General features: G+C 45.4%; 1 protein-coding gene across 2 annotated transcripts in view; it reads right to left on the bottom strand.

The window, feature by feature from the left end:
• Nucleotides 1-14,149, bottom strand: part of LOC146434731 (unconventional myosin-X-like) — a 57,782-nt gene that overhangs the window by 30,312 nt on the left and 13,321 nt on the right. For both annotated transcript variants that reach the window (XM_085066668.1, XM_085066669.1), the window contains 7 exons: nucleotides 12,483-12,551; nucleotides 11,539-11,621; nucleotides 9,927-10,035; nucleotides 9,149-9,229; nucleotides 8,091-8,215; nucleotides 7,165-7,279; nucleotides 1,293-1,399 (listed from right to left, as the gene is read on the bottom strand). In XM_085066668.1, the coding sequence (XP_084922794.1) occupies nucleotides 1,293-1,399; nucleotides 7,165-7,279; nucleotides 8,091-8,215; nucleotides 9,149-9,229; nucleotides 9,927-10,035; nucleotides 11,539-11,621; nucleotides 12,483-12,551 (689 nt within the window). The remainder of the gene's footprint in view (nucleotides 1-1,292; nucleotides 1,400-7,164; nucleotides 7,280-8,090; nucleotides 8,216-9,148; nucleotides 9,230-9,926; nucleotides 10,036-11,538; nucleotides 11,622-12,482; nucleotides 12,552-14,149) is intronic.

Below are 14,149 nucleotides of genomic sequence, written 5' to 3' on the forward strand. Positions count from 1 at the left end.
AAAGTCCAGTTACCTCCAGCTGCTTGTGAAGATTTACACCCTGGCTGCAGAAGCACAGCTTGGCCTTAGGGATGAGACTCATAACAGCAACATGTGGGATGAGGAATTCAAATGTGGAGGCTGAAGGACCCACAAGATTTCTAACCAAGAGGAACACTGCTGCCGCACTTTCTCCATCCCAGCCCTGCAGGGCAGCAGCTTCCTTTACCAGCAACTCAGAAAAGCAGTAATCCAGTATGCCTGCAGTGATGTTTCCCAGAAAATCAATTTTCCTGTGCTAATCCCTACCCCTCTCTCCAAATGCTAGACACAAAGCAAAAGAGAGCAGAGGCCCTGACACAAAGAACTTGCAATCTCATGTACAAACAATAGAGCGAGTTCATTTGTCCTCCTAGAGGGAAATAAATAAATGAATAAAAGCCCCAGAGACCAAATGTGTATTTTGCTGATATTCCACACTGGCAAGGCAGGGTACAACCCTCGCACACATTTCCCAATGCAAAATTAGCTACCTGGTGTAACTGGAGCTCTAAGAAGAGTGTCTGCTGAAACAGTGCTGCTGGCCAGGGATTTCACCTCCTCACAACCCTGACTGACAGGTGTCTGGAGCAAAGACTAGCCAGGAAAGAGCATCTTACTGGGATTAAGTGTGCATACCACAGCCATTAAGGAGTCAGCTGTTGCACTGACTTCGAGGGGCAGAGGAGGGGTGGTTTGTCTGCAGTTGGTTCTCCCAAACCTTCTCTGGTCAGGTGCAGAAGGGAGAGGCAAGATGAGATTACTTTTGCAGAGCTGGCCAAAAACCAATTCTGAAGAGTTAATTAAAAGGAGAAGGAGATCACGAGGCAAACAGGCAGGGCAAGGAAAGAGGGTGAGCAAAGGCAGAACTGCAAGTGAGGAAGAAGCGATTGGCAGGGGGAGCAGAAAACGGAGTTGACAGGCACAAGGAAAAGGAGGGGACCCAAAGCGTAGGTGGGGCCCAGCCAGGAGAGCCCTGAAGGCAAGGAAAAGGTGTCATCAGAAGCAAGCAATAGGTACAGAAGTCCACGGGAAGCCTGCTGAGCAGGGTTGAGGGAGGGTGCAAACGTGCACATAACTGAAAAAGAGGTGCCAAAGGTGCAGGAAGGTTTCAGCAGAACTGATGCTGGCTGGGAGGGCAGATTCTGCAACTCTCCCTTAGAACACAGGAGGGGAAGACGGGACGGATGCTGTGGGACTAGAGAGCAAAGCAGGGGGTCAGGGCAACCCAGGCACGCAAGCACAGGGATGGTGGGGCAGCCCCCAGCACTGACCTTGCCATGTAGCCCAAGACGTGGGCCCGGATGACTATAGCTGCTTTCCTCAACTCCTCTTCCCGATCCTTCTCCAGCTTCTGCTCAAGAGCTTCCTTCAGGAAAACCTGACGCCACGGGGAGGAGTTTCAGTAAACACAAAGAGAGGAAAGAAGTCAGTCCCCGGGAGAGCCGGGCGGTTTCATCCCCGGGTGAGCGGCGCGGAGAGCGCTCCGTGCCCGGGCGGCTGCGCTGCTGCTGCTATTGCTGCCGCCGCCCCCGCGCTGCCCCGGCGCTGCCCCGCGGCGCCCGCACTCGGAGCGCCGGGAAAAGTTTTACAGCGGCGGGAGCCAAACTCCGTGCCCAACCCCCGCCTCCCTCACTCTGTGGTCAAGACTTAAAAGAGAGAGGGAGGGAGCAGAGGAAGGAGGGAAAGAGGAGGGAGGAGGAGAGCCCGAGCTTGCGCCTGGGATTAACTCTTTCCCAGCCGACAGCTGTCCCGGTACCTCCCTGCAGCAGGCACCGGGACCTGCTTGGGTGATTAAATACTTTGCAAAGAAACTCCTCCGCGTTTCTTTCTAAAGGAAAGGGAGGAACTTTTAGATTTCTAAACTCCAGGAAAGTAACCTTAACAGCAGTCTTAGTAATGGAAGGCAGGGGGAAAGCCAAAAGCTGAGTCGAGGCACAAAGCCGCTACACTCAGCCCAGCGGTGCTGAAGCCCTCCACCAGCCTCCAGAAACTCTGGGCTGGGGATGCTCCCGTGCTGAAGAGGTTTAACAGTGCAGCATGCACTAGAGGCAACTGAGCTCTGACGATAGAACCCTCCACATATTACTGGTTGCACTTCAGTGGCCAATATCTTAATTCCCAAGCATCTCACACCACCTGCATTTACGACCTCTGCTCGGTGCTAAATGCTTGTGAAGAATGAAGGTGCTGTGTTAGAGACAAAAGAACTGAGATACAAGCAAGATAAGGCCATGTTTACAGGAATTGTGCTGACATATCTGAGCAATGTTAAATCACCTGGCTGGCATTAGTTTGGCACAGGGTTCAGCACAAATTCCTGATATAAATGCACTGCTTTTTGAGATGGACTGCAGCCTGCATAGAGCTGCACGGCACTGTGGGTACACTGCTAGCAGTACCCAGACTAGAATAAGCTGGTAAAGTATGTCCACACAAGCTGCAGTCACAGCAGCAAGTGCCATATGGCCATGCTCGTGTGACCTGCTACCTGGCATTGGATAAATCCCTGCCAGGGCCAGCAGCAGAACTACTCCAGGGAAGTGCAGCCCCACTTGTTAAAGCACTGCCATGTACACAGGCGGTGAGCTGACATTCATCAATCTGCAGAACTCAGAACCACATTAATCAGTAAAAACTCCTTACAAATGTACTGGGTGCATATGATTGTGCAGAGAGGCCAGAGATTTGAACAGTCATTTAGCATTGTGTTCTGCACAAACTCTGCTCTTTCCTACTTACCTCCCCTTTATATTTCTCTATACCTTCCCCTCCATCACTGCTCTCAGCCTCATCCCTTAAGGCTCTTCCTTCTCCCTGCAATGACTATTGTGTACTGACACCTCTCCCTGAGTTAGTACCCATAGCCAGTGGCTTTCCTGGACTTGAATTTCTCCTGGGGAGTAGTTTCCATTAAGAAATGAGCTGGTTTGTAATGACTAAGTAACCACAGGTAGCCTGAAAAGAAGCTTCATTATCAAGGTACCGCCAACCATGAAGCTGGCATCTTTCCCTGCAAGTTGTACATCCACTCCCTCTGTCAACTCAACAATCTTTTAAAGATTTCTTTGAGGCAGGGATTGCTCTTTCCATTACATTCCAGAACCAAGCAGCAGTCACCCATTTCAAGAATGCAACCAGCAAAACACCGTCTCAGTCCATTATCTTCATCAAATTGCAAAAATACTCAGGCCATCAGTATTTCTCTAGCAAGCAGTCTTTGCTGAGCAAGGCCAGTTCGGGGGGGCGGGACTGGGAAACTTCAGTGCATGCAGTGTTCCATGAGACCCAACGCTGTAGGATTATAGGATCTATAGATGCTTGAGAGTGAGGCATTAATCTCAAATAACATAACAATATCTAGTTATAAACTGTTGGCATTTTGAAGGTTTGGGGTTTTTTTAGACTCCTGTAGATGACAAAGAAGAGTAATGTGTATTTCAAGTCCAGAAGTATTTCTGATGCCTTGTGGAAATAGACTGGAAAGTGGTTGTCTCTTTGTCATAATTCATAGCCATTTTCTGAAAACATGGGATTGCTTTCATCTGAGGAAGAAATGATTGGACAAAACAAACAAGGTTACTTCTGCCATATTCTACTCATACTAGACACTGGCCAAGTTTTAAACCACAGTGCATCACCACAGTGTTCCTCACCCAACCTCAATGCCTGCATGCACCATCAGTGTGACAGTGACCACGTTAAGGGTTTCACAGAGATCAGCAGACATAAATATAACTGCTTGGGCACCAATGTGTACATAAGTGGGATCATATGATTCTTGGGGACAACACTGGCAAAGCAGGAAGTGGGTCACTGTGACCTGGATGCCAAACAGTGTACAACAACCTCCTCCTTTAAACAGACCCTGCAAACCAGCAGGTTGAAATGTGGAAATTAATGCCTTCAAATATCAAGGGTTGCTGTGCTAAACTGCTGTGGGAAATCTGTGGGCATGGGCAAGTATGGCAGAAGGCCCAGGTGCACTGAAGAAAGGGTCATAGAAGCTGCTGCTCCATCCCAGCACATCCCCAGTGAAGGCAAGGGCACCTTAGCACAAGCTCTTTCATCATCACACTGCAAGTGTGCATCCAAGCCCTCAACTCTGCCGTACCACCAGATAAAACCTGCATTGCATACATTAATACCTCTTATAAACATTAATTTGACAAGTGCCAGCAGAGCAGCTGCTCTATTCTTAATGAAAAACACAAAGATCATCCTGCCCTGCCTCCTCCATTTCCTTTCCCAAGCTTCACAATCCCCTGCACTAATTCACAGAGTCTTTTCCTTCCTCCTTCAAACAATTGCTGGGGATATAATTATCCTTCCATTCATTTTGCAGGAAGTATTCCCCCTTCTATAAGCCTTGCTCTTCACCCACCCCTTATACTTCTTCCTAGGTTACATCCCCATGGGCTTGTCACACCTTTTTCAGTAGCTACTCCTGACTCCATAACCCAAGGTTAGTTCTGGGAATCTCAACCTGAATACCCAGAGCTGCACCTGTCACAGCAAAAGTGGCAGTAAGGCTATGCAGGGGACTTCCTTTTCAGGACAGTGACCTACACTCTGTGTCCCTTAGATGGTAGCTTCACTTCACCCTTACCTGAAAGCCTCTGGAAAAATTAAGACTCTTTTCTCCATCAACCCAAGTATTCCAGGCCTATGTTACCTAGCACCAGTTGAAACATGAATGCAGACAAAGCACTCTGTAATCCTAAATCAAGGCACAACAGCTGGATACAGGCAGTAGGGAAGGTATTACCAGGAAGCATCACTGTTCTGCACAGCCTCACCTTGGCATCTGCTTTCCTATGGACAGGCTTTCTGGAGGTACTGTCACAAAGCTGAGTCGCAAAGTCGTCTCCAAGGGAGGAATGAAATGGCTTTGCATGGGAAAGAATGCCAAGCTACTCATCTGAAGAATGAAATGGCCAGGTAATACAGCTTGGAATGACAGGACGTTGGAGCAGCTAGGGGCTGGCCAGCCATTCAGCATGGCAGCAAGGGTGGAACATGGCAGGACAGCCTTGGAGGGATCCATTCTTTTAATAAATAGAACTGCTCCCCTCTACCAGGACACACATTCCTAATGCAAACCATGCCCAATAGAAAGTAACTTCCACAGCCAAACAAGATGGCTCAACTGCTTCCCAGCTCCAGTGAATTCTCTTTCTCAGGCATAAAGAATATACAAAGACTGCCCCACTTAATAATGTTGTTCTTTCCACAATATTCAGACTCACAGAAACCAGTGCCCAAGCAGAGAGACTGCAGTTTACCAACATGCCACATCCAGCTCTTCAGTTAAGTTTTAGTTTACAGGACACAATCATTAAAAAATAAATACACTAGAATACATCCAGTGTTTTGACAAAACACAAATACATTTTCTTTGTCACAATTACCACCCATATTGGTTTTTTCAACATAATTTGTGCAGGTCAAGGAATGAGTGAAAACAGAAAGATGGACTCAGTCCTTTGTGATGCACAATGGGGACTGAAGAGAAAAGGGATCCTATTGCTTCCAGGGGCTCAAAGCAGCCTGGATTTCCTGCTTGTTGTCAGTCTACTGTAGTCCCTGAACTCCAGCCATATAGCTTATAGCCTTTTGTACTCCAAAAGGTACGTATGTGCACATGAGTTTGGTCCTCCATCCTGCTGCCCTTGCTGTAGCACAGCAATCTTCCATCTCTTCTCATGCTACGAAGAAAGTTCAAGCTCCATGTTTAGTGGCTCTAACCACCACTTTCTAAAGCTTTCCAGACACCTCTGCCACACACACACTCTCCACATAGGCTTTAACACTAAAAGGCTGGGAGACTGGCAGTCACCCAAGCAATGTGGATTATCCAGGGACAGGAATGACCAAAATGGTTCCTGTCTTGCAAGCATCAGTGAGGAGACTCCAGATCCCAAATCAAAGATAGGGAACACTTTAATCACAGAGCAGAAATACAGCTAAGTGATAAAATCATCTTTCTGGAACATCAGTGGAGGCATGGGGGGAAAAAAACCCCAAAACTCCAGATTAATACATCCTTCCTACAACAATGGTCAGTGGTTTCCTCGGTTGTCACACAGAGTTCATAGCCCAGACTACCATCTGGACTACCACCACTCCTCTAGGAAGAGGAGAGAGAGATCTTGCTCTCTTATGAATATTATCATCTATCCACTTATTGAGAAGTGAATGCTTAAAGCAACAAATGTCATTATCTCATCTGAACAAATTAAATGTGCATGTTCACTAGAATCACTTCTGGTTTCACTGTGGCACTGGAAATGTTCTGAAGTACTTTTCTGAAGGTTTAAGGGCAAAAAAATGAAGTTGCTTTGATGTACTACCATCTACTCTAGATATGGACTGCATACCAACTATTGAGAAATGCTGTCTGCATTGGAGACCATCCATCTTGGAATATTCTTTGAAGAATTTACTGGAGTATGTGGAAAGTTGTGATAGAGGCAGCTTCACACTCCCAGATTTCTATAGCAATATACCTCAAAATGCTAACATCTATTTTTGCATGAAAATCCAGACTATTCCAGGCAAGAGAGAAATGTTAAACATTCACCAAAACAGAAGCAAGATCTGAATTACGCAAGTAGGCAGAAGCATTTGGATACTTTTTCATAGAAAATGTATGCTTGCATCTGGGCTAGCTGCAAAAGCATCATCTGAGCTTCTCCAACAGAAAGTTGTCATACATCTGGTGATGTAGCTATTCACAGCTTAGATATAAACCAAGCTTCAGCTCACTGCCTCAGGCAAGAATTTCAGTTAGTCAAGCAGAGTGAAATACCTGGCACAAGGAGGCAACAGTTAATGGCATGCATTACAATTACATAAAATGAGACCCATGCTTGTTCTCCTTGAATCCTTAAACTGGATCAGACACAACAAAATAAATCTGGCTTGGTCAATGAGAAAGAATTTAGATAAAATCCAAAAAATCTTTGATGTCTCTAGATACATAATATGGGAAATACTTAAGATGCTACAGGTTGGTAGCACAGGCCAGTGTATTTAACAGATCATGACTGCATTGCCCTTCTATTGCCTTGAATCTGACCAGATGCAATCATGTCCCCTTGCAGCTGGAACAAAGCCATACCCTTCCCCACACTGATGATGTACCTTGGTTTTACCCAACTGCCATTCTTTCTTGCTGCTGTCATAGGTCTGAAGAAAACCTGCACACACAGCTTTGCTGTTGTCTGAGAGGCTTGGCCCCTTCACAAGCATCTTGTACCTAAGTGAAAAACAGAATCTCATCAGATTATGGATGACAGTTAACAGCCCCCATCCCTCTCTCCCCAATCTTTTAACTCTAATTACCCTCCTCCCATTAGTCCTTCTTCCTCTGGGACCTTCCTTCTTCATGTTTGCCTTCCAATTTGGAAATTTCCATCCCCCAACCTTTATCTGCTCCCACCACACTGGCAATTATTGTTGCAATCCCAGTAAAAGAATACAAACTCAACAGAATTTTTCAGTAAAGAACAACTGTCTTTCTGAAACATGTGCTTTCATCAGACACAAGTTATTTTGTTCAGTAAAGGGGTGACATTTAATGCTCCAAGAGACAAAGGAAGCAATGTTCAGTGTCCCTTCTAGCCTTAAACTTCAAAAAATCCTTTTGATGCGGCTAATTAAAAGAAATAATCACTCTTTCCAATATTAATCATCAACTATACTGTCCATTAAAATTTTCTTCAGCTGCCTGAAGGTTTTAAGCATGGTATTTTTCCTTTAACATATTATGACCAGCTGGGTTTCACAGCATCACAGTAGCAAATCTGTGGCAAAGCTACCAAGAAAAAAAAAAAAAAAAAGAAAAAAAGACCAAAGACCATCTGGCTATTTTTCCATTCTGACTTTTAGCCTAAAGGCAAGTCTCCAAAAGGCCTCCCAGATGAGTCTGTGATATGGGCAATAAGACCATGGTTAGAAAAACATCCCACAGATGATCCATACCAGAAGAAGCAGTTAAAGAGGGAACAGTCATATAGAATGCTATACTTCAGGGCTGCTCCAGCATATGGTACAATGACAGCAATTACCTGCTGAGGAAGTCCTGGAAAAGGCGCCGTATAGGGAAACCTGCTCTTCGAACTTTCACTGTCTCCAGCATCCCTGAGTACCGGAGCTGGTTTAGCACCACATCTGGATTAAAGAGGTTCGGCGCCTAAATAATGATCCAGAATCAAAACCAAATAAGCAAGACAGTCACAGGCGTTGTATCTGTTTCTCTGCATAAAAGTCAACCCTCCACATTTGGCCATGCTTGGTGAAAAGGGGGAAGTTTGGGTCAAGGGGAAGGCAACCTCACAACACTGCATGGGGCAGAATAAGGACAAAAGGGAGTTGGGCTGATCCTGGAAGAAAAAAAAATCTTGCAGACTGCACTCAGAGTCTGACTATAGTGGAAAGCAAAATTACAATGTATTAACACATACAGAGTGCAGAACCGTGACTCAGTTTTCTTTGCAGTCTCTCTTTTCAGATAAACTGGAGACAAACTACAGAATTCTGTTCTGCCATAAATCCCCTAAGCAGCCTGTCTTCTGCTGTATCATACATGGTTTCAAAACACACAGAGGAAAGGATCGGTTCAGAGCTCCCCATCCCATCTAGCTGGCAGCATATCCTCCTGCCACAGTTCACAATACAAGCAAGAGCCAGTCTGTCCCTAAGCCCTGTGACTTGCTCATGACGTGTTCACCTCCTCTGCCTCAGAGCCAGGGATCTGCAGGAGACATTGCCTACTGCACAAGCCCTTCATTCCAGAACAAATTTGTCTACAGGCACTATAAACAGGAGTGATTGCTTCTTCTACCACAGCTCTGGACTCAGCACAAGCCTATGTCTTCCAGGCTTCATAAGCACTGAAAGAGGTGGGAATGACTATATAATCTCATATTCAGTATGCAGTCTTTCCGTCTGATTACCAGGAGGAGGGTGTGTTTTTTCTCAACTGTAAAATAACTAGAATGAAAAAGGGAAGGTGGGGAGGAACTGCTCTTACCCTCAGTTTGGGGCACCTGCTTGGCATTTGTGCAAGGGCATGCTCATGCAGGCCTGTGTCACATGCACACATTTGGCTGGGAGACAGACTTACCTTTTCTGTATTCGGTTTGATGCAGCGGATGAAAAATGGGTTGGAAGTACTAAGTGTGGCCATCAGGGAATGGAGAGAATCCTAAAGAGAAGCAAGAGAAATCCAAAGGATCAGTCAGTACAGAAGGGAAAGGGGCTACATTTGATGCGATAAGGTCTTCATGCAGCCCTCCCATTCCTAATGTCCTTTCACTCTGCCTACCAAAGTTTCAATAACCCAAGAGATTTCTCCCCGTCCAAAACATACCCACAAAGTTTGCTCTTAAGACTGCTTACATGGCCATCCTTGTACTTGGAGCTTTATAGCTCTTGTGAGGTCATTTTACAAGTTTCTCAAACTTTAAACACAGAAAAACAAAAGAGTGAAATTAACAGGAGGCCTGCAGACAGTCTAAGTGGGTGAGATTCAAACCTGCAAGGTCCTCCCAATAAGGTTCTAATGGAATTGTCACAATACCTGTAAAGGATGTGGCCTAAAAGGAGACATACACTTAGCTGAAACACCAAACCAATATGAAAGATCAAAGAACCTCAAGAACTTCATATACTTAGCAAAGTCCCCTTTTCTTTGCCACCCTGCTCAGTCTTACCATCTCACATTTTATACCAGACAGAAATCCTTGGGGCAGTGGCACTGTCTTTTTTTAGCACTGCAACATTCCTGCACATTTTCAGTGCTGGACACAAAACAAGGATGAATGACTCCTCTTGGCTGCAGGCCTTGCTTTACCCATCTGCTCCTCCCCAGAAGCCTGCTGCTCTCTTGGAAGACATCATACCCTGAACTGGGAACTGACAGTCGGTCTGCGCCTCTGGGTGCCCATCTTCAGTGTCTCTTCACTGCAACGACTGCAGACTCTTTCAAAAAGGTCATAGATGAAGTCCAGCCTAAGGGAGAAGAAAAGAATTAAAAAAGATGCAAAATACCTACCACCTGTGAGAAGATGCTTCTCATTTTCAGCTACTGCCCTGTCCCAGTGTGAAACACCTCATTTTTATTCCTGCTGTGCCAGAGTGACTGCAGGAAGCAGTTCAGCTGGGCATTTCAGTGAGGAAATTAATATTGCCCCTGTGGCTGCCCAGATCCCACGGGCTGCCCTGCACTCCACACTCAGCTGCAAAACCAGAAGCCCCATCTCACACTTTCAGGCAGGATATTACACAAAGAAAAATCTCCATTCTGCACTGGCTGGGACACCTCCCTTGAGCTATATGACCCCAGGCAAAACTACCTTGCAGGTATGCAAGCTGGACTCCTGCTGTCATGCCTCCCAAACCAGCTCTCATGGTTAGCCCCCATGACATGCTCACAAAATTGGAAGCACAGCCCTTCTGTGGCCAGATGAGTTCTAGAGCTACCCTCAGTGTAGGTCATTTCTGGAGAATCTTCCACCATTTTGCCACTTCTTAGACATTGGTGCTGGTTCTTACAAAGTCACACAAAGTTCTTCAGTGCTGTTTGTGCCAGTTTATTGTTTATGGCTGCTTCTGGCACCATTTGCCTTCTGGCATGTTGAAAAAGCCTGAGTCCTTCTATTATGCTGGACAATAACAACCACAATTCTGGCTTCAAGCCTCATGTAGAATGTTCCCCAGATGCCATTGTCCAAGTAAGACAATTATGAGCAGCTCTCACTCTCAGCTCCCTCAGGTTGTTTTAAAGCTTCTCACAGTGCACACTCTGCAGCAGCTTCAGAGAAGATGCAGTTCTGAAACAGTCTCATCAGGCTGGAGCCCAAAGGCAATACATGGACTTACATGTGGTAAGAGGCACATGACAGAGTTGCTACTCAAAGATTTGTGGGATCCTCCATGTTATTACATGCCTCCCTCCTACAAGACCCCACTTCTATTTTCCAGATCTTGCTCAAGATCAAAATTAGCTCATTTCTCTAAGGTCATGTTGCAGCTCTGGGATATAACATTAGGGGCCATGCCCAGTCCCACAGTAACAGCTCAGTCTCGCTCAGGATAAGGACAGATGATTTTCACTAACAAGCAGGCTGGAAAACAAACAGCCTGTGTACAAAGGCTGGCATTTGACAGCATGGCAAAGAACATTGACTCATTCAGGGGCAACTTTGCCATTGTTGGTACAGGGAGGTAAGAGGAAGAAGGAAAAGGAAAGGGACAAGAGAAGAGGGAGAAAACCAAATTGCCTGAAGGGATCTCTGTCATGCTGTTATAGTTCTTTTAAAAACTGGGACAACATGAGTCCTGATTAAATCTGCCTCATCTGACTTCTCCAGCTCTCCTTTCTTCTATCAGGACACTTCAGCACAAAGAATAGAATGATTAAGAATGAGCAAAAGCAACTACTTTCCTTGGTCTGGTTATTAGAGGAATGTGGCTTAGTCCAGCCCAACAGATGTGGCCTCTTCACAAGCATACCTGCTGTCTTTCAGCATGTTTAAAATGTCATCACGAAAGGTGTCTCTGTTCTTCTCCAGAAAGCCTCTCACATCATACAGCACCTGCAACACAAACAGAGCCACTAGAGCAGTGCCCTACAGATCATTAAGCCCTTCTACATTTACACACCCATGTACAAGACCTCCAGCAGAGCCACACAGCAACACTGCAGGCATGTGCCAAGATCTGAATTTCTGGGGTCAAGGGGCTGCAGAGTTCTGCAGTTACTGGCAAGAAAGGGCTTTTAGCCCTCAATTAGGAAACACAAACAAAACCTCAAAAACAAGAGCCAAGTGAAACAGCTGCAGAGATTTGCCTGGCAGGAGCAGGTGTGTGGGGAAATCCTCTGCAAGGTGTGAGGTACTCCATCCACTTCAGGAGAGTGAAGAGAATTGCCACTCAGTGCCCTGACTTCCCAACCACAAATGCCCAGCAGGTCTCATTCTGGGAGGAGGTTAGCCCTTCTTTAATGTGCAGGTGTCCTCCCTTGACACACCTTCATCTGCTTCATATCTCTCCACAAAAAAGAACAACATTTAACCTTGAGGGCTTGGGAACCTTTTTCTTTCTGCAAGGGGTATTTAGCCATTTCTCCTCCTCAAAAGTCAAATTTTCTTTGTGTCTTTTCCTTTGAGTTTTGATTATGAATATCCAGGAAAAGACAACATGAATAACAGAAGTAAGGAGGACTTTATCCCCCAAATGAAAAGTTACCTGAAAAACTCAAACATCCAAATTGGAGAATATAGTACTGGAGAATGACATGCTATTTTAAGCCCATCACACTCGTTGTGCTTTGGTATGGGACACTAACTGTGTGGAAACACACAACTCAGAGACCTTCTTGGTTTTTGGAATCTAAAATAGAGGCCCTCCAGTCCAAAATATACCAAGCATCTCCCAAATACATCATGAACACCTACCTCCCCTGCATAATGTCTTATGCCAAACTGATGGTCTGTCACCCGAGGCTTCACATAGTAGGGGTTGCTCTGAAATGAAAGAAGAAGTCATCTTATAATGCTGGTGTAAGAATAAATAGAGTCAGTCAGGAACTCTGCCATGACTATGACAAGGCTGGGATGGGCAAGGACCTTTGCTCTTGCAGAGCCCGACCACATCTGCTGCAGCTATCTGCAGCTACATTACAAATATGTTACTCAAATTTAAGATGGAAATATCCAGCCCTTCAAGGCATTCCTCATGTGAGCAAGGGCTTGCAGAATCAAGGCTGCGGAAGCATGCCATGGATGAAATGTTAATTCTTGTGTGTCTGACACCTGAGGAGACTGAGCTCCACACAAACCATGTGGTGCAGGACACAGGATCAGGATGCAAGGAAGATGGCAGCTTTGCATAACACCTACACACCTTTTCTTCATCAAAGGAAATAACATACCAATCTCCTGTCTTCCTCTATCTTTTATCTTTCTTTGCACCTCTCTTCCCCTATATTCAATATTCAGTTTTCCTTTCTCTTTTTTCTCCCTCATTTTCCCCCTCCTTACTCTGCTCTGTGAAAACCATTTTAACTGTTTAAGAGGGCCATGCTGCTCTAGTCCAACAATCTATCCAGCTGAGTATTCTGCCTCTAGCAGTGGCTATATAGGGTAGAATAAGAACAAAGCAAGTAAATCATACTTTCATCCGAATATTCCCTCAAACTCTAATTATTTCTATGAGGCCTGCCTAACCAGTAACCCCAAATGGATTTCTCTTTGAAATACTTGCTCATTCCACACGTGAACCCATGCAGACTTCTTGCATCCAGAGTGTCCTTTCACAGGGAGCTCTCAAACAGCTACACAGGGAACTAGAGCTGCTTGGATTTAAGCCTGGCTCCCATTAGTGCCATTTATCTTCTACAGGCCATGTGTGACTTTTAAACCCATCACAACCCCCCAAGTCATCTTCTCCCCACGCTGCAGGGTCCCTTTTATGTAGTTTTCTGTAGCACTGAAGCTGTCCCAGACCTGCTGTTTACCAGTTCTGATAGAAGCCCTTCTTGAGTGGAGGGGTCCAGTGGTATACACAGCTCAAAGTGCAGGTGATCTATACATTATACATTGCTATAAACAACATTTTCTACTTTTGCTCTGTTAGCTTCCCAGGAGCTTTTACTACTTCATTTGGGGATTTATATAACTGCTGAGCCCTGTGCTGGTATTTCCATGGAACTATCCATCACAGCCTCTGTCTGGGTCTCGCTCCTGAAGAGCAGCAGTCAGTTCAGGGGCCATCATTTCCAAGGTAAAATTGGGGCTGTTTTCCTTCAGGCACTGCATTTTACATTTATGTACACTGCTTTTCATTTTCACTTTACAACACAGTCAGTCTCATGAGGCTCCTCTCAGTCCAGCCTTGCCCTGTGAGTCAGCAGAAAATCTCAATGCTTGTAGAAGAAAGTGTTTTGCAAGCCTCTCTTTACTGAGGTAACTGATCACATTCTGTGAATTTACCCAATTGTGAAATAAGAATTACAGGCATATAGTTTCCTACAATACTTTCTAAAAATTTAAATAATTCCCCACCTTCTCAGACAAAAGTACTAAGAAAATTTTAAGTAACATGTTGCACAATCCTGTTTGTA

This window comes from Lichenostomus cassidix, chromosome 7 (genome assembly GCF_008360975.1).
Source record: "Lichenostomus cassidix isolate B80296 chromosome 7, HeHo_3.0, whole genome shotgun sequence".
Taxonomy (NCBI): domain Eukaryota; kingdom Metazoa; phylum Chordata; class Aves; order Passeriformes; family Meliphagidae; genus Lichenostomus; species Lichenostomus cassidix.